This window comes from Branchiostoma belcheri, unplaced genomic scaffold (assembly GCF_001625305.1).
Source record: "Branchiostoma belcheri isolate BF01 breed outbred unplaced genomic scaffold, Haploidv18h27 scaffold1, whole genome shotgun sequence".
Taxonomy (NCBI): Eukaryota; Metazoa; Chordata; class Leptocardii; order Amphioxiformes; family Branchiostomatidae; genus Branchiostoma; species Branchiostoma belcheri.
In genome coordinates, this window is record NW_017802379.1 from 8,942,337 (window position 1) to 8,966,696 (window position 24,360).

General features: G+C 39.0%; 2 protein-coding genes across 3 annotated transcripts in view; one reads left to right on the forward strand and one right to left on the reverse strand.

The window, feature by feature from the left end:
* LOC109465398 (HEAT repeat-containing protein 6-like) overlaps window positions 1–14,066 on the reverse strand; it is a 19,375-nt gene extending 5,309 nt beyond the window's left edge. The window contains exons 1-20 of one of the 2 annotated variants that reach the window (XM_019762621.1): window positions 13,801–14,066; window positions 13,330–13,443; window positions 12,566–12,706; window positions 11,603–11,718; window positions 10,890–11,004; window positions 10,034–10,129; window positions 9,246–9,372; window positions 8,468–8,670; window positions 7,775–7,902; window positions 6,536–6,713; window positions 6,259–6,335; window positions 5,620–5,749; window positions 5,179–5,278; window positions 4,427–4,482; window positions 3,692–4,140; window positions 3,042–3,123; window positions 2,145–2,345; window positions 1,565–1,687; window positions 677–801; window positions 118–278 (exon numbers count right to left, since the gene is read on the reverse strand). In XM_019762621.1, the coding sequence (XP_019618180.1) occupies window positions 118–278; window positions 677–801; window positions 1,565–1,687; window positions 2,145–2,345; window positions 3,042–3,123; window positions 3,692–4,140; window positions 4,427–4,482; window positions 5,179–5,278; window positions 5,620–5,749; window positions 6,259–6,335; window positions 6,536–6,713; window positions 7,775–7,902; window positions 8,468–8,670; window positions 9,246–9,372; window positions 10,034–10,129; window positions 10,890–11,004; window positions 11,603–11,718; window positions 12,566–12,706; window positions 13,330–13,443; window positions 13,801–14,001 (2,923 nt within the window). In that variant the 5' untranslated portion in view covers window positions 14,002–14,066. The remainder of the gene's footprint in view (window positions 1–117; window positions 279–676; window positions 802–1,564; window positions 1,688–2,144; window positions 2,346–3,041; window positions 3,124–3,691; window positions 4,141–4,426; window positions 4,483–5,178; window positions 5,279–5,619; window positions 5,750–6,258; window positions 6,336–6,535; window positions 6,714–7,774; window positions 7,903–8,467; window positions 8,671–9,245; window positions 9,373–10,033; window positions 10,130–10,889; window positions 11,005–11,602; window positions 11,719–12,565; window positions 12,707–13,329; window positions 13,444–13,800) is intronic. The other variant, XM_019762629.1, reaches the window with a different exon arrangement.
* A 27-nt stretch (window positions 14,067–14,093) lies between these two features.
* Window positions 14,094–24,360, forward strand: part of LOC109465409 (breast carcinoma-amplified sequence 3-like) — a 75,646-nt gene continuing 65,379 nt past the window's right edge. Inside the window, exon 1 of the mRNA XM_019762658.1 lies at window positions 14,094–14,499. Within this exon, the coding sequence (XP_019618217.1) occupies window positions 14,432–14,499 (68 nt within the window). The 5' untranslated portion in view covers window positions 14,094–14,431. The remainder of the gene's footprint in view (window positions 14,500–24,360) is intronic.

Sequence of the window (24,360 nt, forward strand, 5' to 3'; positions counted from 1 at the left end):
AAAATTCTCACCAATAAAAACACACTTTCATACAGCTATTTAATTTTTGGGTTGGTACTAGTTTAGGGTGTACACTTGGAGTAATACATGAATGAGACCATAACAAACTGTGCTTACCAAAGGCCTCGGGCCTGAGAAACCTGACCAGGTTCCCCAGAGTCCTGACAGCGTTGGATTTGACCTTGTCATGGTCAGCAGCGCCCTTCAGAGCAAGGTTAAACAGGCTCTGCAGAAGGACGTCCGAGAAGTTGTCCGTGAACTCTGTCCCTAGCTCTTCCCTGGACAAAGATGCACAAAACATAGTCATTATAACAACTTTAGGCCACACCAATTTAATTTGTTGTTTCTCGGATTCACCCTGTCCATTTTTTTGTGATTTGCAAAAAAAAATTTTCAGTGACCAGTGTCACCTTCCTCAGGATAATTAATGACCAATCACTTCACAACGTGATCTCACGAAAGTTTTAAAAGTTACAAACACATGACCTTATTCACACGAGACTTTACTGATACGTGACGTAAGCAATTGATCAAAAGTGCCAGGGAGTTTACATCGTCCACCATCTCTGTTAAGTGAAAATTTGATCCCTGTACAAATGTGTGTAGGAATAAAGTTCAATGTTTTACTATGATTACTACCAACACAGATGAATATTCATGATAATGAGAGACAGACCTGTTACTAACGATGGTGTTACTGAGGTTGCCTAGCGACCAGGCGGCCTTCCACCGACAGCTGAGGTTCTTCTCCTCCAGACCGAGCGTACAGGCCTGCGCAACGTCCGCCAGGAACGAAATATCCTGGATCGAGGAGGGATAGGAGTGTTTGAGCTTACTGACTTGGTCTACCACACAGTTACTGCATTCCTGTGCTGGTCACAACAAGTTTAATATAATAGGTTCATGCTTTCCCAGCCTGTCAAAAATAGAATGTAAATTGAATGCTAATGATAGATGGACATGCAACCATTCTCTCATTGGTCAAATTGCTAATTGCCATTCTCTCATTGGTTGAACTGCTAATTGTGATGGACGGCCTGAATCTGTCTATAGAAGCACGTCGGCAGAACGTATTGCAGTTGTGTGAAACCGTAATGTATTGTTAGTATCTTCAGCAGAAGATTTGCACATATAAGGTTAACATCCTGTCTGTTGTTTCCAAATGTTATGTCAGAAAAGATATCGTCTGCAACAGGCAAAATTCTGATGCAATGCTGACCAAAAATCCAATAAAAATCATGAAAAATGGGGGCTTCACGCAGGTACAGTACGTTCTGCCGACATGCTCTATACAGACAGATTCAGGCCGTCCATCACAATTAGCAGTTCAACCAATGAGAGAATGGAAATTAGAAATTTGACCAATGAGAGAATGGCTGCATGTCCATCTATTATTAGCATTCATTTTACATTAATTTTGTACATTTTGACAGGCTGTGAATGCATGAACCTAACTTGTGACCAGCAGAGGCATGTAGTAACTGTGTGAGTAGACCTTCCCGTCAATCTTCAGTGACCGTTACAAATCAAATCCCTGTCAATCTACAGTTCTAACTTTCCCCACCTCCTTGAGACAGGGGTAGAGCACATACACCCCCAGTGCATGGATGGCAGCTCCCCTCACACTCCACTCTTCATCATTGGTCAGCCCCAGCAGTAGGGTGATGCATAGGATGTGTTTGTCAGTCTGCATGGTAACACAAAAGTTTCAGCACTCAAAAAACTGCAGTTTGAACAAAATATGCTAGGTGGCATAACATGTTTTGCCTTTTTTTCTCTGCATAACATAAAATTGTGAAACCATGTATACAATCTGCTTACAAAGTAACAAAAATCAAACAAACAAATGCTCTTAGAAACATACTTCTAGCTCTTTCTGTCCTCGGGTCAATTTTAAGTTGTGAAAAGCCACATGTAAAATCTGTTTACAAGCAAACGATCAAGCAACAAATTTGAAAAAAAAACAAAAACCTTCAGATCTTTGTGTTAAGGTTAACGCATACTTTCAAATGTCATGAAAAGCCATGTTTAATGTCTGTTTTCAAAGAAATAAAAAAGCAACAAAAAAAATCCTCTAGAATCTGTTTCAAAATCAATACTAACAGTAACTGTCATGTAAAACTGATGATTTTTTTAGCGCTTACAGGTAAGAGTTGGAAGACCTGTGCCCCGGTGTTGGCCAGACACTGGCAGCCACAGCTCCTGAGTAAGGTGTGGTCCAGGTTCTGTAGTGCTGAGGGGAGAGGGCCGTTCAGCAGGGGCAGCCAGAAGTCTGCAGCCTCACGGTCTGTCAGGGCTGAACACTCCACCTCTTTCACCAGGACTGCACCAACTTCTTCTACAAACTACATGTTAAGAAATTAAATTAGAGAAGTAACATTTGCAAAACAAATGCATAATGTTTACCTTTGGACATAGTCTGCTCTGTTAATTCTTACTCAAACACATTCACATACATGTACTACTAGTATATGGTGACAGGAGCAGAGCAGACCATGAAATTGCAACATTATGTAACCTAACACCAGTTACCATGGTGACAGACGTCAACAAATCATGTCATTGGTCAGGTCAGAGGTCACTGTTTGGAGAAGAAGAGGAAGAAACTGAGCATAAACAATATGTTTCCCTTCGGCAAACATAACAAGAAGAATTTCACATCTTCATGAAGTACTTAAACTTGCTGCAAATTTCTTGTTTTCTATGTGAATTTTTGCCTGATTTTGTGTACAATGTATATTCTACTGTAACTTGCTCCGTCTGTGGGGAAGACCATTTTGACCTCCAATTTGACCTCACTTCCTCCCAGCCTGCAGGGAGACTGTTTTGACCTTCAGTTTGACATATCTGTAAGTCTGTGGTTATGTCATTTCCCCCGTCTCTTTGCATGACTCTACTGTATTCAAGTAACTATATGGAAGGTGCTATGGTCTAAGGGTAAATCACTTCTTCATTAATTAATTAGGCTAAGTCCTAGAGAGAATTAATGGTTTAATACCTTAAAAAAGTCTCAATGTTACATTTTGTGTCCCCATACTGACCTTTCCTCCCTGTAGCTGTAGTGCTGTGTTCTGTTCCTGTAGAATCCCACAGAATACCTGGGACAGTTCCGTAAGGTGAGGTCTGCAACATTGTACAAGACATTGTCATGGTTATGCAACTTATGTCATTACTAATAGGCACAAATATCAATATATATTAAAATCATCTCTATCAGGCTTGAGTTATGATTACACGTATGTTGCATTCATGTTCCTCAACACCATCAAGCAACTGTCAAAATCACATCCCAACCACCATGGTTATCTATTAGGACAAGCAGAGAGACAAAAACACAACTCAACCACCTGAAACAAAACAGAGAGACAAACCCACTACAAAGCCACCCAAAACAATACACCCATGCCCAGAAGTGAATAATCATCTGATTGGGGTCATGTGGCATAGTGGCAGAGTGCTCGACTCGGAACCAAGAGGTCCCGGGTTCGAGTCCTGACATGCCACTGATCTTGTGCCCTTGGGATAGGCACTTTACACGACTTTCCTCACTTCGCTCAGGTGAAAATGAGTATTGTATTGTCCTCTGTGTTGGTGGCGTCATTAATATAGTGAAACTGTTGAAAAAACTTGAGTGTGCCGTCACCACGTATTGTGACTACATGTTAAAATATATAAAAAAAATAATAATCACCTGATAAACATGAAGTAGCCCTTTGCCATCTGGGTCATGACCTGGATGGCCTCTGTCCTGACAGGAATGATGGGAAGGTTTGACCCCGTGACCTGGGCGTGTCTGAGACTGACCATCCTTAAACACCAGTCCAGCAGCCACACCTTAGAGGACACTCCTCCACTCTCACTTTCCTGTCTTATCTGTGTTTTTCCTTTTTCTTTGGACGATGCTCCTTGCTCTACAGTTGAATCCTGTCCGGCTGTTTCTGTGCTGCTATCAACATTCATGTTTTTGATTGACTCTTGTACTATTTCTGTGTGGTTGTCAGCTTTCTGAGGTACTGTTTTATGCTCTGGGTCTGTCCTGTGCTTTATTGGCGTTGCTGACAGCATAGGGGGGACTTTTGCCTGGCTATGTGGTGTTGAACTGACTGCCTGCATAACTTGTTCTACCTCTTTGAGTGGTGCCTGAATGAGAAAAAATACATTATAAATAAACATAAAAAATAATATTATAAATTTCAAAAATATCCGTGAATAATTTTATCAGGTTGGTGAATGACTGAATAGCAAAGTTCTTTCTTTATTCATAACCACTTGTTTAGCAAGAGCCGATGTTTGCACGATCAGCAACTATGACTTGTTCATTGTGCAAGTTGGTAGAGGCATGGAGTTACTTTTAACTCCATGGTAGAGGTCACTGAAAACCACGAAAGAAAAAAAAATAATGAAGCTTTTTCAAGATTTACAGTACCTGCACAGACAGGATGGAGTGGAAACAGGTTAGGGTTGCCACCTGGACATCATACTCTGGGACAGAGAAAAAAGAAAACAGGAACAAACGTTTAGTATCTGTCCTGTATAGCTAGCATAACCTACATGTATTTGTATCCTGTTCAGTCAGTATAACTGCGCTAGAAGCTGGTGTGTTAAGCCAAGGAGGTTAAAAAGAGATTTTTTTAACCTCCTTGGTTAAGCCAGTTTCTATTTCAGTATCTGTATCAGTATAGCTGGTATAACCACCCTTTGGCGTAACACACCAGCCTCGCAGGCACACGGCACGGCAGCAGCTGGTTATATTACATTTACTTAACGACCTGTTACATCTAACTGTTTGCACATCTATATGTACATGTAACTGCAGGCGTTGTTTAAAACTATATACTTAGTAGTTCTGATCCCCCAGTTGTACTTTGTTACAACACTGTACAATGTTCCACTTCTAGAAAAAACTTTTTCAACACCTCAAGTTTGGGTCTTCTTGTTCTTTTCTGGGCAGGTACTGACACACTTTCCCAGACAAGCAGATACCAACATGGGACAAGTACAGGTATAAGAGTCTCTTCTAGCCTACTTTCCTTAGCTCCACATGTACATGTAAATGTGCATACAGCAACATGACAGCTGCTCCCCCTGCTGGTCAGGCCCATATCTGCAGAGAGTTTGTGTTGCACAGACTAACAGCAACATTTAATATACATTGTATATAGTGGCTTTGTAGAGTACCTTTATGGCTGAGCAGTGGCCTTATCTGCCGTACCACCTTGGTGAGAAGACCAGGCTGTAGTCGGTGGTAAGGCACGTTGGGAATCAACGTCGCAAAGCACTGGACAACAGGGATAGGAACATGGTCAGTGATCAGACTGCACTTTCAAAAGATAAAGTTAAAAAAAAACAGTTACTCAAGCAACTGAATATGATTTTGAAACAGACATTTCAGGTAGCATCCACTACCTTTTGTCAGTGACACTCTAGACTGATGTGAGCATTAAAAAACAAAGTTTGTATTTTTTTGCACAAGACATTTTTATTCATTGTATAATATCTAATAGTATCACATTTGACTGTTCTCAGGAACTGTTGCATTTCAGTGTTATTGTTTTTATGCCATCTTTAAGATCTTATGCTAATAGTGATAAAAAAAGGAAGAAGTGGGTTGTCATATACCTTGAGCAGATAGAAGAGTGTATGAAAATTGCTCTCAGCTGCCAGGGCCAGCAGCAGACAACGGTGGATCTCCTTCACTGTGGAGCCCAGAGTCACGGAGTAGGGGGTGAACGCTGTCTGTTTGGGGGCTCTGCAAGCAAAAGGTTGATAGTCTTTGTTTTAACCTTAACATTTCATATTCATGATAATCTGTTATTACCTGCAGGTATAATCTACATGTTTATTACACTACTTTTTATGAGTTTCTTACTAATGATAACAAGAGGCAGATCGACTTAATTTTATGGATGACATCCAAGCATGCATTGATTTTCGTCTGTTCTCAAAAAAAAAAAGATCACGTCCACCGAGGCTCTGGCCTGGCTCCAGGCCTGGGTAGTCCATGGAGGCTAGCGACAATACAGAGCCGGGCACCCAGGCTACCGAAGCTACATACATACAGTGCTGATTCATAAATTCCGCAAAAATACGTCGCTAAGTACTGCCGCAAATTCACAATACCAACTTTGTATTCCTGTGGTTTAGTAGCATTTTTATTTTTGGCCGGAGTTTTTTTTTAATCAGCCGCGCGTCTTCAGAGGATGTCATCCATAAAATGAAGTCAGCCTGCATGGCCTAAGAGACAGATAATAAACTCACGTTTCTTCAGCGGCAGCCAGATACTGTTTGCTTCCATCAACTAGAGAGGACAGGACCAACAGGGCATTCCCACGTGCCTGGAAATAACATACATATTATATACATTTTGTACCTTTATATAATTATGTAACCCTACACAAATCAAATTATATACTTCTATATATGTAACCCTTCACAAATACTGTATAAAGCTATGCACTGGTACACCAGAGTAAAAAATTATGTGCACATGTGGTTTTGGGTGCACAAAAGTGCATAATAATGCATTTGTACAGACCTTCGGTGCTGGGTCCTTCAGTATACTTGTGAAGAGAGTTGGAGCTTGTGGCGCCCCGACACTGCTGCATTCTGGGAGGAGGTGTGACCAGTACCCAAACATGAGTCTCTTGTCAGTCATCTGTGCCGTGTTGTGGAGACAGTTCAGGGCAACCTCTCGCACTCGAGACAGGATGGACCTGTGGGGGGGGGGGGGCAGTGGGGAGGGTTTTACAGGGTTCATTTAACGTGTTTCATTTATAAAGAAAAATACTACAACAAGGATTTTCTTGTCTTTCCGACACTTGTTTTTTTTGTTTATTTATTCATTAATTTTGTTTATTTATTTATAATCAAAGAGAAGAACAATGAAATGAACATATTACAGTAAAATAGGATATGCAGGGGAAAGATAAGAAGCCATAATGGCTTGTCCGTGATTTTCCCCCGACTAAATTAATTGACAACTGTAATAATGGTAACAAATCAAATGGTAATAATAAATAACAATAAGTAATTGAAAATGTGATCAATATGATAACGGTAACAAATCAAATAGTAACAATAAATAACAAAAGTAATTGGTAAATAACGTTAATTAGATATGATATGTTAGAAAATAAGTTAACAGAGGTTTAACTGAAGTACAAACATAAGAAAAAAAAGATGTCAACTTAGATGTCAACAATATGCTGTATTACAACTTACAGTAGTATATATTTAAAATCTTTACATACGTAAACCTAGTACAAAAATGTTTGGATGCACTGGTGCACCCACAGAAAATATAATTGGGTGCACAGCTCCAAATTTGGGTGCACTAACTAAGGTGCACATGTACCCAGTATTTCGAGCCCTGGTTTTATATATGCCAGGGTAAAGACTTTCATCTGAGAGAATTGGCAATTCTACTACTGGTAGGGATCCAAAATGTAAATTTCCAAGATGTTGCAGTGCAAGTACTATGTTTGTTCACCAAACTATTGTCACATTTGATGCCAGATGCAGAAAATTATGCTACTCCTTTATTGATAGGCTTAAAACAACACCAACAACAGCATAATACAATGTCTTCTGAGGTTGGATTGTCAGTACAGAAATTCTTCTTGTACATAAGATGCTGTATGTATAGTTTGTGTTTCTATGTTTGTACCGTTGTTTTCTATGGGTGAAATACCTGAAATAAAGACATTCATTCATTCAAAGGTCCCAGAAAAGGTTATCCTGGTCCATTTCTTTAAGAAAATCTGCTCAGACGAACCTTAGTCTGGTAAGATGTCCTGCCTCGTTGTCAGAGTACTCCGACTCAGAGCTGCTGGCCAGTCCTCTCCAGCTGGTCCTGTAGTCACTGCCTTCTGAGGAGGAGTAACCTCCAGTACTGTCTCCTCTCTGTGGGGATATTATGTTTGTATACATTAGGCCATGTTGGTTTTATTATATGGATGACATCCTCTGAAAACCCCAAAACTGATGCGAGCGTGCGAATAAAAAAAGTTTGGCAAAAACAAAAGTTGCTTTCATTATGAAATCTACGTGATTTTGAAGGTTGAACAAATGACACAGAGTGTTGGTTTGGCGAATAATCTACTCTTCAAATTTATTTCTTTATATTTTTATCTTTTTAGTTTGATTTTGGCATTCTACGACATTGGTATCATCTTTCAATGATTTCTTTTCAACCTACGGTATATATTTGCTCATTTTGCAACTACTGTTTTGTTGGTTGTATGGTATGGTTGAAAACTTTTTTTTTGGAAATGGCCAAAAATTCATGCGCGCGCATATACATGTAATCAAATCAACATGGCCTTACAAGGCTTGAAATACCACCTGCATTGAAGATTAGTACAGTCTTCCACTGGCTGGCCAGCGACATTGGGAAGCTGGTGGAAAGTTCAGAGGATGGCGCCCAGGCTAGCATGAGAAGGTTTTACACAGTCAACATTACATGTACCTCTCTCCTGTGCCTGTCGTGTGCCTTGATTGGACTCCTGGGGGGTGTGCTGACAGGGGGGCCCCTGCCGGCAGGAGACCTGGAGGGGGGGTTGTGTGGGGGTCGTACATCAGACCTGGCCGTGTCAGGCTCTGTCTGCTGTTTCCTCTGTCTCTTCTTCTTCACTTTTCTTCCCCTGGGAGTAGACTGAGCTGGGGACTCCTCTGGAAGGATAGAGATTGGCATAAGGCCACACCAATTTAATTTGTTGGTTCTCGGATTTGCCTCTTCATTTTTTTTTTGATTTGCAATTTGCAATAGAGTCTGGTTCTTAATCAATTCGAAAATGCTCATATTTTGCCCTCAACAGCTGAAGAAAGTCCTTTTCTTCCTAGGTATTACAGTTTTTCTATCTATCAATGCAGTGGTTTGATTAGAATTTCAAAATTCATCTTTTAAATTTCAACCCAGCCTTTTGTGTTGACTTCATGGCTCCTATCATAGCATTTATGGCTATAATAGGATGCCTAGACCTGTTTTTATTTTTTTTTGTCCACCCCCTCACTTCCATTTTGAACTGCTGAGATACATACAAATTCCAACTATACTAGCACTGCCCAAAGCAACACATATCCTACCACCCAAGGCATACCTGGTCACAAGTGACTCACAACCCTGTCAATCAATTGAAACTCAGTCTCCACCCACCCACCTCCAATCCTCAGTGTTGATAACATAGAAAGATACTAATTCCTCCTAAAGCAGCACTACCCAAAAATGTGTCCAGGAATATCCAAACCTTTGTCAGAGTCCCTGTCCTTGGTTGTGGATCTCTTAGGACTGGGGTCGTACTGTGAGACAGGTGTGGGGTAGAGGGTGGCAGGTACCTGGAGAGTCTGCCCAGGTAAGCCATACAACATGTACACCTGGTGAACGAATGTACAATCATTTACATTCATAAGCCAGTGGATCATAATCATGTGGCAGGACGTTGACGTACCAAATACCTTAGCAGAGATGGGGGACGTCATAAACTTTCTGCAACTGACATGGTTTGTTTGTTTATTGTTTATTTGAATTCACCACAAGATATATATACAAGTGGAAGGGAGGACAAAACAGGTGCATTGACACCTTTACAAGTTGTCCTCCCAAAAGGTTCACTGCTCAACTACAGAAGTAACATTAGCATTTAGCAAATGCATAATGTTAACCTTCGGACATGGTCTGCTCTGTTAATTCTTACTCAAACACATTCACATACATGTACTTCTAGTATATGGTGACAGGAGCAGAGCAGACCATGAAATTGCAACATTATGTAACCCAACACCAGTCACCATGGTGACAGACATCAACAAATCATGTCATTGGTCAGGTCATAGGTCACTTGTTGGAGAAGAAGAAGAGGAAGAAACGGAGCAAAAACAATATGTTTTCCTTCTGTAACCATAATAACTTCACAACATATTCTACAGTGTATCTGCATAATCATAACCTGACATCACCATGGTGTAAATACATGTATACCAGAGTAAGTTACGTCATACAACCGTACAAGCAAGGAAGAGCTGAGAAATGACTTACTCTGCAGACTGCCAGAAGAGACCCCAGACTGCCCGGGTCAACGTCTGTCATCACAGACAACAGGTTCCTCATGCCTTGTAGGGTGCTCAGGATCAGCTGGGAGAGAAAGTACTCGTGTTACTTACAAATACAAGAATAAAAAGCATACAACGTTTCTCTCAAAGATGTAAAAATTGTTTAGGAAGTAACTTTTATTACCTGTAATTTTTGTACTTCATGTACCTCTAGAGATTTTTTGTGTGTGTCTGTTTGTATATTTGCTTGTGCACAGTCTCCATACAGTTGTTATTTCAACATGCTGGACAAGAAGTTAGGTCAAAGGTCCCATAATATCAGGACAGGTTATCTTTGTTATTTATAACTCTGTATAATATCTGTGAGAATAAGTATAACATGTATAATTAATCAATTTTACTTAAGCCTTAATACATTTGTACTACACGTTATCATGAAAGTTCATCTGTGTTGGTGGTTACATAATATTTAGAGTTAAACCTTTTCGTCCAACACGGTCCGTGACGGGGGCCGACATCGTCTACCAGATACCTTTGACCCAGTGTTGACGTCACACTTCAAAGAAGCCACATGACAAGCCTCACTGGGTCAGTCTACTGAGGAAGACCAGAGTGACTGGTCGAAAGCTCTAGGTGAGAGAACTTTTTTTGTGTTGGACCAAAAGTTTTAACTCTAAACACTATACATGACATTGTGTATTTACAGAATTGGATTGGGCTAACACTACACGAGTTATCACACGGGCCAGAATACCTGTATCCAACATTATTGTGCTAAGACAGCAGATATGTTTGATACGTGTTTGTGCAGATTAGAACAGGTATTGTACTATCTAATATACCTTTGCAAACAAGATGTCGTCCACTTGTTGAGGTTTGGGTGTCTGTAGCACTGCCATCAGAATGGTGTACGCTTTTCTCAGGTATTCATCAGAAATGGTCTGACCCTCTGGATTCCTGCAGACAAAAACACTGAAGTTTGGCCAAAGGTCCAAGAAAAGACCATTTCCTGTCTTCAACTTCTTGTTACATGAATGTCTGTTGGCATTAGCTGGGAAAATGAATAGACAGAATCAGCAAATGATACATTAACAAGAAATTCACAAAAAATCTAAATACTTCACGGAGGTATGAGATCCTTTCAAGAGTTCTTGTTTTGTGCAGACTTAGGTCATCTTGATTTGATTATATGGATGACATTCACGCGCATGAATTTTTGGCCGTTTCAAAAAAAAGTTTTCAACCATACTGTAAATCGTACAAAACAGTTGCAAAATGAGTAAATATATACCGTAAGTTGCAAAAAGAATATTTAAAAGCAATACCATAGAATGCCAAAATCAAATGAAAAAGATGAAAATGTTAAGAAATGAATTTGAAGACTGTAGTCGATTATTCACCATACCATACTGTGTGTCATTTGTTCATGATGGCATAGAATTCATAATGAAAGCAACTTTTTTTTTTTGCAAAACTTTTCTTTATTCGCATGCTTGCATCAGTTTTGGGGTTCCCAGAGGATGTCATCCATATAATCAAATCAACATGGCCTTACCGTAAGCAGAGGTTGTACACGCTGGCTATTGCAACCCTCTTGATGTCCAGGTCAGGATACTCTGGTTGTACAAACTGCATCAACAACCCTTCTGGACCGATCAGCTGGTCTATGTACTGAGCAACAGCAAAAAGAAATTTTTTGATTATCCTAGTTTTGCAAAATTACGCTCACACTATACGTTCCAGAAATTATTGTCATGTCCAACTACCATATCTGCCTACGTAGGCTAATTTCTGTACCCTTTATTTTATAAGAGAGACTATATATCATCAATACATGACCATATTGTAACTCATATACTGTGTAGATAGTAGTTTGTAGTAAGAAATGTAATAAGATACTTTTATTAGTTTAGTTTTGTAGTATTGTTGTATTACTCAACTGCCACATATTGTACCATGTATAAAGTTCATTCATTCATTCATTCATGCTGGCCATATGGCAGGACACAGTTTATTTCAGAAACCATAAGCTAGGCCGCTGTAAACTTTAAATGTTGAGTCTCACACAGAAGCCATGGCTTGCATGTAGCAAGAGTACAAGACAAGAATGAGTATTTCAAACCCTGTTTCTACTGTACAATCCCTTTGTTTCATCTGGAAACTTAATTTAAAACACTGCAAACACTACTAGAAAATTAAAACTAGAATGGTAACATTTGCAAAGCAAATGCATAATGCTTACCTTCGCACATGGTCTGCTCTGTTGATTCTTACACAAATACATTCATATATATGGTCAGACAGAAGTCTAAATCCCTCCTATACTATAAAATTGCAACATTATGTAACCCAACACCAGTTACCATGGTAAGAGACGTCAACAAATCAGGTCATTGGCCAGGTCAGAGGTAAGTGTTTGGAGAAGAAGAAGAGGAAGGAAACTGATCAAAAACAATACATTTTCCTTTGGTAAACATAGTTAAGTCCCATGAAATTACATGAAGCTACATGTACATACCATGGAGACAGCAGGTCCCCTCTGGTACAGTAGTTGTGCCAGAGTCCTGAGTATGTCTGGCAGAGTCCAGGGTCTACAGACTGTCACCGCTCGCATCACATACTCCACACATGTGTCCAGCGATCTGCCCTGCAGCAGAACCTAAGCAACAACAAGTGTGAAGTTCTTTGGTCTTAAAGGCATCCAATGCAATTTCAGGACAGCAAAACTGGAAATATTCTGAATAAGGCAATCTTTGTCATATTGACACATACTTCTTCACATTATAGCACATCTCAATAAGTATTTCATTCTTTGGGCAGTTAAAACTGCAGAAACAAGCCCCAAGATGATTCTTTTATTTTCTGGGTGGTACCCTAAAAATCAGCCCAGGGCCCCTCCACTATCCATTTTCCATCATAATTTTGGGAATTTTTGCTCCATGAGGGTCAATATACATTTGGATAGTGTAGTTTCAACTCAGTTTGGCTTTGAAAAATCAGGTTTCCAATCCCTAAAAACTATGGTACAAGGTAACAGAATAGTTATCATCGTATAATCTGAAAGAAATTGCATTGAAAAAGAAACTAGATGCTTTACCCCCATTAGGTGTACTAGTAATTTTGTTTCTTCTTAGCATTCACACTTATTACAATTGTTACAACAAATGGGTAGTCATTTCAGTTTCTTCTAACTGACTTCTTATTTAGCCTTCAACAATTACAATACCAGCACAAATATAGACATAGCAACTGTAAGTCATGACTACCATATTAAACACCTACTTGCTGTCCACTGAAGCCCACCAGGTGCCTGAGTAGATGGCAAACTTTTGTCACCAGGAGCTCATAGTTAAGAGGGACCAATTCACAGGCCTTGCATACTAGTCCCAAAGCCAGCTAGATTGACAAAAAGAAAACAAGAAAAAGTCAAGATATTAATATACTTGTAATGAAAACGTAATATTTTACTTTTTTTTCTTTTTGTAACTTGCAGAGCTACTTCACATGATTGACTTCTCTCAAATAAATAATTCACAAAACCCATATGCTGAAGAATCAAATCTAAAATTCTAAAATTTAAGTGGCTGCTCAATACCATCATTGTGTCAGTCAGCCGTACTTAATAGTCACTTTCAGATGTCAAAGCTGAAGGCCGTTGCTACAACATCATACAGTTATGAATAATTAAAAAGCGCATGCCATACACCTGTTAAAATTTGTGTACTTTAGGGGAGGGGTGGCTAAGTTACTAACCTTCTCATCCACAAACTTTGGCGTCTGATAGTCGAGCGAGTTTAGCTCGTCCAACAATATGTTTAGTTCTATCTTGAACTCCTCTCCTTCGCCTGGCACCAGGCTCAAGAATTTGGTCGTACAGCGCCGAAAAACGTCGGCATCGCTCTGAACGAAGGGCCGTTGTTGCCTCTGGGGCCGAAGCGACACCTCTTCCGCCATTTTCTTACTGCAGTTTGAACAGAAGTTACTAGGCGTCGCTGCTGCTCGGTCTGCAGTGCATTCTCGCGAGATTTGCACGAGAGCTCTTGCCGAAGATGTGATGTCATATATAAACAGGGCTCTTTTCTCGTCTGCAGCGCTGGCTGGAATCAGCAAAAAAATTGTCCACGACAGCCAGAGTATTCCGATTAGGAAACCGGTCGATCTTTCCTCGGCTTGAAGAGAAGGTCATTAACGCCTTTACGTCGCCGACATGAAGATGAATGCCTCAGGAGACAGCTGACAATCCGAAATCTCGCACGGTCATTTTGACGAAGCTCTAGCTACTAGAAGAGTCGAGGTCGCCACTGTCTATTTACAACTGCGCCGTCCGTATTTTTCTCAGTTCCGGTCTTTCAGGACGACTTTTGCCAACTGTTGGTGAGGGAAAATGTCGGCTGACTCGCCGAGGAGGGGGTCCAGGTCTGCTGGGACGGTGGTGAGGCCGCAAGCAGCTGGGTAAGTGTCTTGGAAAAAACCTTGGCCCGGATTGCGACACTAAAAACAACACTGAAGGAATGGCGCCATTTTTAAACCATTTTTGCTCGCCCTACCGTCTGAAAATGACGTAAACCACCTTCGGGTGTAGAAAAACCTTCAAGCACTGACCTAAAGTTTCTTACGAATTTGTTAGTGCAAATTCGTCGTTTCAAAAATCGGTTTCCACTCGTCAGTAGATGACCCAAAAAATATTGTCAAAAGCGGAAACTGCAAATAATTTGTAAACAAAAACATCCTTTGTCAACAGTTTTGTTAGTTGTGATAAATATAGCGCAGTTATTAATATCATGTTGAACTGGTGTTATGTACATTGCATAAAGTTTGATTTTGAGGGAAACAAGAGGGACAAAGAAATAACTCATGCAACTTATATTTTGAAAGGTCAAGTGTAAGGGTACACTTTGATAGCCTATCAATATCATCCACTCCTGCTTGAACTCCGATCTGATTGGTCGTTTGTTTGATTGATTGATTGATTGATAAGTAATGCCTTGTGATATGTCAGTTGGTCAAGATAATGCTTTAGACAGTAGATTATACAGTAGATAAAACTTTTATCTACATGCCTGTACACTGTGAGCTGTGAAGTCACAGCTCTGCTATTAGTATTAGATTTTTATTTCCAGGTCGTAAACTCAAAACACAAAATTCCACTCCTAACACAAAATGACTAATAAACTGGTGGACGTCCCAATTACTAAGTACCTAATACCAGCCCAGAAGAGAACAAGAAATCGCCATGCCTTCAAGTACCAAAGTTATCAACCAAGGATTGAGATGTTCAAGAATTCATTCTTTCCTAGAACTATCGCAGAGTGGAACTCGGGTCACCAAGTACAGTAGGGGCGTTGTCATTAGATAGCTTTAAACAATGTCTAGAGTTAGATGCTCAAGGTTAGGTGTAACAAGTCGATCGGTGTAATGTAGCCAGCTGCCACCGCACCGCGTGCCTAGGAAGCTGGTGTGTTATGCCGAAAGGCGATTATACTGGCTATATATTATTGATACAGATACAGAAGGTACTGTAAGGCCTGAAATATTAAAAAATTATTGATATGCCTGTACACTGTGAAGTCACAGCTCTGCTGATGTAGGTTTTTATTTCCAGGTTGTAAACCAGGTTGTAAAACACAAAAAAATCCTTAGAAATCAAACCCCCTGCTCCTGTACATACCTGCAAAAATAGATCAATCTACAGTATATCTATCCAGGAGTCCGACCATGTAGGTATGCCAAGAATAACGGTCCGTTATTCTTGGCATACCTACATGTAGCAACAGTTCAGATGAAATGAGTTTTCCTGTACAAGGCTAAAGCAAGGGTCAATTGAGTGCCTCTATCAACCAAACTTTAATTGAGAAAAATCTGTTGGTTGCATGGTATCGTCAATTTTCTAGAACATTGTACATGTAGGTGATTTACATAATCAATATGTCTCATGCTTTTAGAGGTCTTAAGTAGGTCATTGTTCGGTTTGATATACATGTATATCATTTGACACTGAGAAACCAAGAACAGTAATACATGTACATGTACCTGTAATTTAAGTGTAAATACATCTTTGTGTATGTGATGTTCCCACTGAATCAAAACCATTTGTATAATTATGATTGAGTCAAAATTTTAAAATGTAGGAACCTTGTTTTTTTCGGCCCGCCTTGTTTTTTTTTTCGCCTGCTCGCATTAAATTTGGAGTCTGCGGAGGATGTCATCCATAAAATTTACTTGATGTGGCCTAAGTTTTAGAGGCATGGGTGGTCGCTCTGATACATGGATGATTAGTTTGGGGGTTTAACCTGATTAAGTATCATGTAAAGGCTTCAATCAATCAAGTCAGGCAAGACCAATGTACTGACACTCAGTGACAGTATACTGAATGATGCAATAGTATGCTGGTACAGATACACATAAACAATGTTTTAGCCATGTCAATGAAAGTTAGAAATCCAGGTAATAAGATACGCCAAAAAGCAGTTATTCAACCAACTGGATATGATTTTGGAAACGGTTAGACGTTTCAGCTAGTATCCACTAGCTTTTGTCAGTGACTGAGAGACCAGATGAGAAATGCAGGTTTATAAGCACAAACTATTGATTGATATGCAAGTACAAAAATATGATAGACAATAGTACAATATGTTGTAAAGTTTGTTGACAAGCAAGATATTAAAAATTTTTGGTGCAAAAATGTTACATAATGCCCCCTAAATGTATCTGAACATACATGTAGATCCCTATACCAGAATTCGAACTTGCTCCGAAGCATCTCTTACGATACTCACCGTATCATTTTTTTGTTTAATGACATAGGTAATGTACCATGACAACAGTTTCAACTGTATGACCCTGTGTGCTATATCAATTTATCACACAAAGCGTTCGGCTTACAGTGGCAATTTATCATACCACACAGTGACATGATGTAAACCACAGCGGCACAGTGTCCCATAACAATTTATAGTTCCAGTATTGTGCTGCGTCACTGAGGTCCTTGTATCAAATGTAGCATTCTGAATGCGCAATGTTTTTCTTTGGTAAGGCCATACCAATTTGATTTGTTGGTTCTTGGATTTTTTCAGAAAAAATATGCAGCGACAGGGCAAAAATAAATAAAAACAGGTCTAGGCATCCTGTAGTATTATAACTCCAAATGGTACGATAGGAGCCATGAAGTCAACACACAAAGGCAGGGTTAATATTGAAACAATGAATTTTGAACTTCTAATCAAACCACTGCATTGATAGATGGAAAAACTGTAACAACTAGGAAGAAAAGGACTTTCCTCAACTGTTGAGGGCAAAATATGAGCATTTTTTAGTTGGTTCAGAACCAGAATCTTTTTTTTTTTGCAAATCAGAAAAAAATGAAGAGGCGAATCCGAAAACCAACAAATCAAAATATTGGTGTGTCCTTTAAGTACTTGACAGATGATAGACATAAAAAAGAAAAGAAGATGCCAGAGGAAAGGAAGCAGGCCTCAAATTACCACTAACTTGCTTACACTACCAAGTCTTCCAAAGTCAAAGAAGATGTGAAGGAGAAAAAATTTTAGTGTTTGATACACCAAGTTCTATGTGTTCAGTTATTTGTGCAACCTTCCTGACCAAATAGATTTTATTCATGAAGGCTTTTTTGTTTCGACAAAATTATTTTTCTTGCATGTTCGCATCAAATTTGGGATGCCCAGAGGATGTCATCCATTTAATCAAATCTGTATGGCCTCTTCTGATAGCCCGGGTACCATACTATTTGTATGCCTGGGTTCCCATATACTGGCTCCCTAAGAATATTTTTTAGGGAGCGAGTATGGGAGCTCCTGTATAAAATAGGAAGGTAATACTGGTAATATAGTACCCAGGCTACTTTTCCGAGCCATAAAACCACATAATAGTCATTATAGCACTTGATTATTTGCGACATGTCAAGAAGATTATAGCTTCAGCTTCAGAAAGCAGAGCTTACCACATAATTAACTTTTGACAAGGACTATAGGTTTAAAGAGATTATGTTTTCATCAGCTTGTTGATTAGTTAGGTAGAAAAGGATATTTCTTAAAGTTAGGTCACACAAATTAAATTTGTTGGTTCTTGCCTGCTTCAATTTTTTTCTGATTTGTACAGAAAGAATGTGCCTTTCAGTTACTGAATCTCAAAATGATCATACTTATACATGTATTTTGGCGCCAACAGTTAAAGTCCTTGTCTTTTTACATGTAGTTTTTCCATTCATCAATGTATCATAGTTTGAAGCATAATTTACCAACTTGGTATGTTGACTTTAATTTGTGGCTCCTATGGTAGCATAGGCCTGTTGGAAAACATATTGTTTTTGCTCAGTTTCTTCTTCCTCCTCTTCTCCAAACACTGACCTCTGACCTGAATCAATGTTGTCTATTGCCATGGTAACTGGTGTTGGGTTACATCATGTTGCAATTTCATAGCAGGAGGGATTTACATTGTAGACTCCTATGTGACCATATATATATGAATGTGTTTGAGTAAGAAGTAACAGAGCAGAGTCAGCAGACCATATGTACATGTGAAGGTAAACATTATGCATTGCCTTGCAAATGTTACTTCTCTAGTTTTGTTTCTTTTTACCAATGAATCAAATTGTTGTGGCCTTAATGTGTTATGGAAAAGGTTAAATGCCTGGATCATCGGCAGATGAATTTTGGAAAAGATGCTAAGCCGAAACACTGTCACAGTGGAGATATTTTGCTCCTTGATTGCCTGTTCTAGCTTGACCTTCCCGTGATCAGAAAAGCTAAAATGGTTTTATGCAAGATGATAGATCTGTGTGCTTCACACATGAGTAATCCAATCATTGACTGTCTGCCCCACAGTACTTTATCTTAAAAGCTATGCAGCTTTGGCTGAAGTTCATGGTCTATATATAGGTGTGGGATTTCAAGATCGGAAATTCCACCCACATATATACAGTATGCAGGTTAGTGCAGGTAAAATTGGAGCTGTGGAGCCATTTCTGATTTCTACTACACCTAACCTGTACATGGACCAAGCACAGGGTTTACATGTGTATGTAGATGACTTTGTGGATTTTTATTTGCTTTATTGACTGTTACCACATACCACCTGTGAAGTATAAGAGAAATAATGCCAATATTTCTTGTATAATTTTTTAGTATGATCCATACTCCCTATTCTGACTCTGTCAGTGGTGCAGGTGAAATTTGTCTGGTGTAGGTAATTTTCAATGTTACCTGCACCAAGTTTTAAAAGGTACAGAATTAAAAGTTCTAACATAGTCTAAGAAGGTACAGGATAAAAGGTTAAATACAGTTTTTATATTAAAAGGTAATATTGGGATTAAATGGTTAAACATGTAGTTTTAGAAGGTACATTTGTAGCAGGTACTGTAGGATTAAATGATTAAAAGGTTAAATGAAAACTGTTTCAGAAAGTGTTTTCTGCGCCTAAAATGCCCGAGGCATCCTTTCTAAGTGAAAGAAATATCTTTATCAAGCCAAGCAGTGAACTTTAGCTAACCTCAATTGAAGGTAAGCGCCATGTACAGTATAAAGACTAAATGTGTCCTTTGAGATACACCTACTCCTTTAATGGCACTATTCGTTATGGAGATCTATAGTACAGTTTGCCTTTGCCGAGTCTTGTATGTCAAAGGCCTCAATAAAGTCAATCTCAGAGGATATCATAAATACTGTAGATCTTGACAATCATGTTTGCTGTGGTTTTATTTTCAGGATGGCCTCTTTGCCACAAAATGATGGCACTGCGAAAGTGTGTTTTATCATTTAATTTTGTTTCAAATGCTAAGTTAAAACACAGTGCAAAAACCTTGTTTTTCCATACTTTACTCACTGTAAATCACTTTATGTTTGTGCTACTTTTACAGGGCTCAAAATTCATTTTTGGGAATAGGTGCACTGGTGCACCCAACCTAAAAAATTAGGTCCACAGAATTTTTTTGGGTGCACCATTTTAAAACAAAACCTAATTACAGATCTTACTGCTCCTCTTGCTTGAATCTGAAACGGGAGCTAACTTCAAAGGCTTAAACAAGTATTACAACAAAGTTTTTATTATTTTTCTGACTTTGATGTCAAGAATATACTGTGTACTATCATACATTTGATATGTGCAAAAATACCTACAGAAATATTTGGGAGCACCAGTGCACCCACAGAAAAAAATTGGGTGCACAGCTCCAATTTTGGGTGCACCCAGCCCTGTTTTATATTAAGTAGTATATAAATTTATTATTATAAAGTGGTGCATTTACATTTTTTCTGGTGCAGGTTATTTCGTATCATATTGAAAAAGTATTATCCAGATGTACATGTATGACATGTCGACAATATTGTACTTTAAAATCCTATCAAAAATATGTTCCCCCTGCCCCAAAGGCAATGCATACTCTCTCCAATGGGAATTGCCATCTATCAAAAGTGGGAAAAATCAATTGCTGTAGAAACCAATAGTAAATACATTATGAGGAGGGAAACTGCCCCTGCAGCTGGGTTGATGTACTTACCATTGATGGCTGGCTGGTGATTTCACGCTTCTATCATTACCTGTTACACCAGCCTGGTATCCTGTTGAAGGTCGTACAGAGATAGTGCACAATGCTGATGGATCGAATCTGTTGCAAGATATGCTATTAAGGCCACACCAGTTTAATTTGTTGGTTCTCAGATTCGCCTCCTCATTTTTTTCTGATTTGCAAAAAAAAAAAAGATTCTGGTTCTGAATCAACTCAAAAATGCTCATATTTTGCCCCAAACAATCAAGGAAAGTCCTTTTTTTCCTAGTTGTTAATGTTTCCATCTATCAATGCAGTGGTTTGATGAATAGTTCAAAATTCATTGTCTAAATATGAATCCAGCCTTTTGTGTTGACTTCATGGCTCCTATTGAAGCATTTGGGGCTATAGTAGAAGGCCTAGACCTGATTTTATTTTTAATTTTTTTTTGCCGTCGTTTCACTTTTTTGGGGCAAAAATCCGAGAACCAATAAATTAAATTGGTGTGGCCTAATCTGTTTTAAAATACGCTACAAATTTAGTCTTGGCAGTCAAGATCTAGCCTATGATTATGAACAGTGTAAAAATGTGTGAGCCCTGTCCATGGTGCTGAATTTGTGGTGTCTATTATTACATTATGTACTGTTTGCATGTGAGAGCAGCTGACAGGAAGTGAGGGGGAAATGATATAACCACAGACTGAAAGGAAGGTCAAATTGGAGGTCATAATGGTGTCGCTACCTCTGTATTTTTGCTTGTGTGCCGGTAATTATTTGAATACAGTAGAGTGACAGGAAGTGAGGGGGAAATGATATAACCACAGACTGAAAGGAAGTTCGAATTAGAGGCCATAATGGTGCAGAAGTAACTCCATTTCCTGGCATGTTCATGCCTGTTGCCTTATGAGGGGAAAAGTGCACATAGAATCAGTAAGAAATTCACCATATTAATGAATATTTACATTTAAATTAAGAGAAATTCACAACTGTAGATACTTCACGGAGGTATGAGATCTTTGATTTCTTTATTGAGTGAACAAGCTGTTGGTGGCAATGGTTTTCTGCAACCATCTGATATGTTGTTCAATAATCAATAAAGCTAAGTAGGGTAATCTTGAGTTATAGTAACGCAGATCACAAAACCCCAAAATACTTCATAAATACGTCATAAATCTCTGATTTCATGTACATGTGTGTCTCAGGTTTATTTGAAATCAGTTTGAATCATACCCCTAACCTTTCTAGCAAAGTACTCTGGCATTTCGTGGTTGCATACTGCTGTAAATTATACATTGAAATTATTCTTTGTGGATATATAAAACAGCGCAAATCAAGCCTTTACATCTAACGTACTGCACTTATGCAAAATCCTGAATTTTTCACGGTTTTCGTTGAATGTTTGGTCAACATTACATCAAAATTTTGCCCATTGCACTGACAATATCTTTTCCGACACATTTGTAAACTTATTATAATAATAGACAAAACGTCATCCTTAAATATACAAATACGATCTTAAGCAAGATGTTCTGTGGAAACCCTGTGAGGCGCATTTTGTTCTTCTTACATGTTTCTTAGGGCTACCTTAATTATGGCTTCACACCAAGAAGTATGTGGTGCACAATGCAGGGTTCTACATGTTCCAACAGCAGAAGGTGTTGGAAGATTCCATTGCTGCATGGGGGTATAGACTTTTGGAACACTTCATATTTTGGACGGGGTTGATTTAGGAACAGTCCATTTTTGCAGGAGGGGCGTACGTCCATTTTTGGTACGGGGGATGTGGTGAAGCCATGTGCTGCATTTGCTCCCGAGCAAATGTTGGCCTTTCTAAATTACAAACAGATCCCCTGTGCCCAAATCTGCTGACATGTTTCTTAGGGCTATCTTAATTATGGCTTCACACCACGAAGTATGTGGTGCACAATGCAGGGTTCTACATGTTCCAACAGCAGAAGGCATTGGAAGATTCCATTGCTGCATGGGGGTATGGACTATTGGAACACTTTATATTTTGGACAGGGTTGATTTAGGAACAGTCCATTTTTGCAGGAGAGGTGTACGTCCATTTTTATTACGGGGGATGTGGTGAAGCCATGTGCTGCATTTGCTCCCGAGCAAATGTCGGCCTTTCTAATTTACAAACAGATACCCTGCGCCCAAATTAGGTGTCAGAAAGCTATAGCTAGTGGCAACCTTGTTCCTGGCTTTCTCCCAAGTGTGACAGGAGATGAAAACTAATAAAATCTTCTCTGACAGATAGTCTAGCGCAGCCATGAAAGGACCCCTAACTGCTCGTAAACTGTGTTACTTTTTATAGGGTTAAGGGCTTGACTTGAATTCTAATTACATAGAAAGTAATTCCACCATTTGCTTAGGACCATGCATAAGAGTCTAGGAGATTGCGGCCCAGTTTTTTTTTACCTTAGCTAATGTTTCAATTCATATCATTACCTCAAGGCCTGGGTATGACTGTCCATGTTATTCTATCCATGATTAAGTTGCAAATTGGGAAATTTTTATTTTCTCTGTGACCTCTCAACTGCAAATAACCAGGGCTCGAAATACTTTTTTCAGGTATGTGCAAAATTGCACATTGTCAAAAATTTTAGGTGCAATTTGAAAAATTTATGTGCAAAATTATATTTATGTTGGTGAAGGTTAGACATCCAGGTAATAAGATACGAAAAAAAGAATTACTCAAGCAACTGAATATGATTTTGGAAACAGTCAGACGTTTCAGGTAGCATCCACTACCTTTCGCCAGTGACACTGGAGACTGCAGGAGAATGGAAGGTTTATAAGAAAGAACTTTTGATTGATATGCAAATAAGTAAAGACAACTTTTTTAAGTCCAAAAGAATACAAAAGTTAGACAAGTTAAGACAAGGATGATTCAAATTAGTCAAGAAGCTCCGGATCCTATTGTTTGTCCTTGGGGCTGGAGAGTCAAATCCCAAGTAATTTTTGTTTCTTTGCCTGCAACTCCCCCTCCTGCAAAATTGCACATTCAAAATATTTTTAAGTGCAAATCTTGAAAATGATGTGCATTTTGCACACATGGGTATTTCGAGCTCTGATAACATGTAGCGAATATGTCTTCCTTGTATGACTTACTGTACTACAGAATTGTTTCAGCCACAAATTTAAACACATTGAAACATCCCTTTCGCCCTACCGCCAAATCAACCACCCCAAAAGTTTCACAACTTACAGTACCACAATCTATTAGCCAGTACACATGGTATTTCTGGAAGTTTTATGTTAGACCTTTTGAACTGGCAGTTGCTTTTTGCATTGAAGTATTGGATATATAATGTATAAAACGGCTAACCTTTGACAGAGCATTTTCATCTACTAACGTAGATGTTTCCCAATTATTTAAATTGCGTCCGGGACATAAAATTTACTATGTAACCTTGAATTGCAGGGATACAGTTTGGCACAGGATATATTGAATGTGCTTAAAATGTATCTGTTGAAATATTACCGACCCAAGCATATTTGGCACTGTAGATCTGATTAATTTGGATACTGTAAATTCAGTTTCTTTAGAAGTGGTATATTTCACAGAAGGAGGGAAAAGGAGATATTTGCTGTGTTTTAAATTCATGGTAAATACATGTACAATGTACATTCAGAAATGCATATTTACGTAATGCCTTGAATTTGCAGTACACCACGAAAACTGTTAAAAGTCAGCGTGCAAAATACCTAGTTGCCTAGTTGCCCCGGGCAACCAAATTTTACTTGGGACAACCTATTTTTGAACCTAGGTAGCCCAGTGTGTTACCTGAATTTTAAGAATGCCCCCCC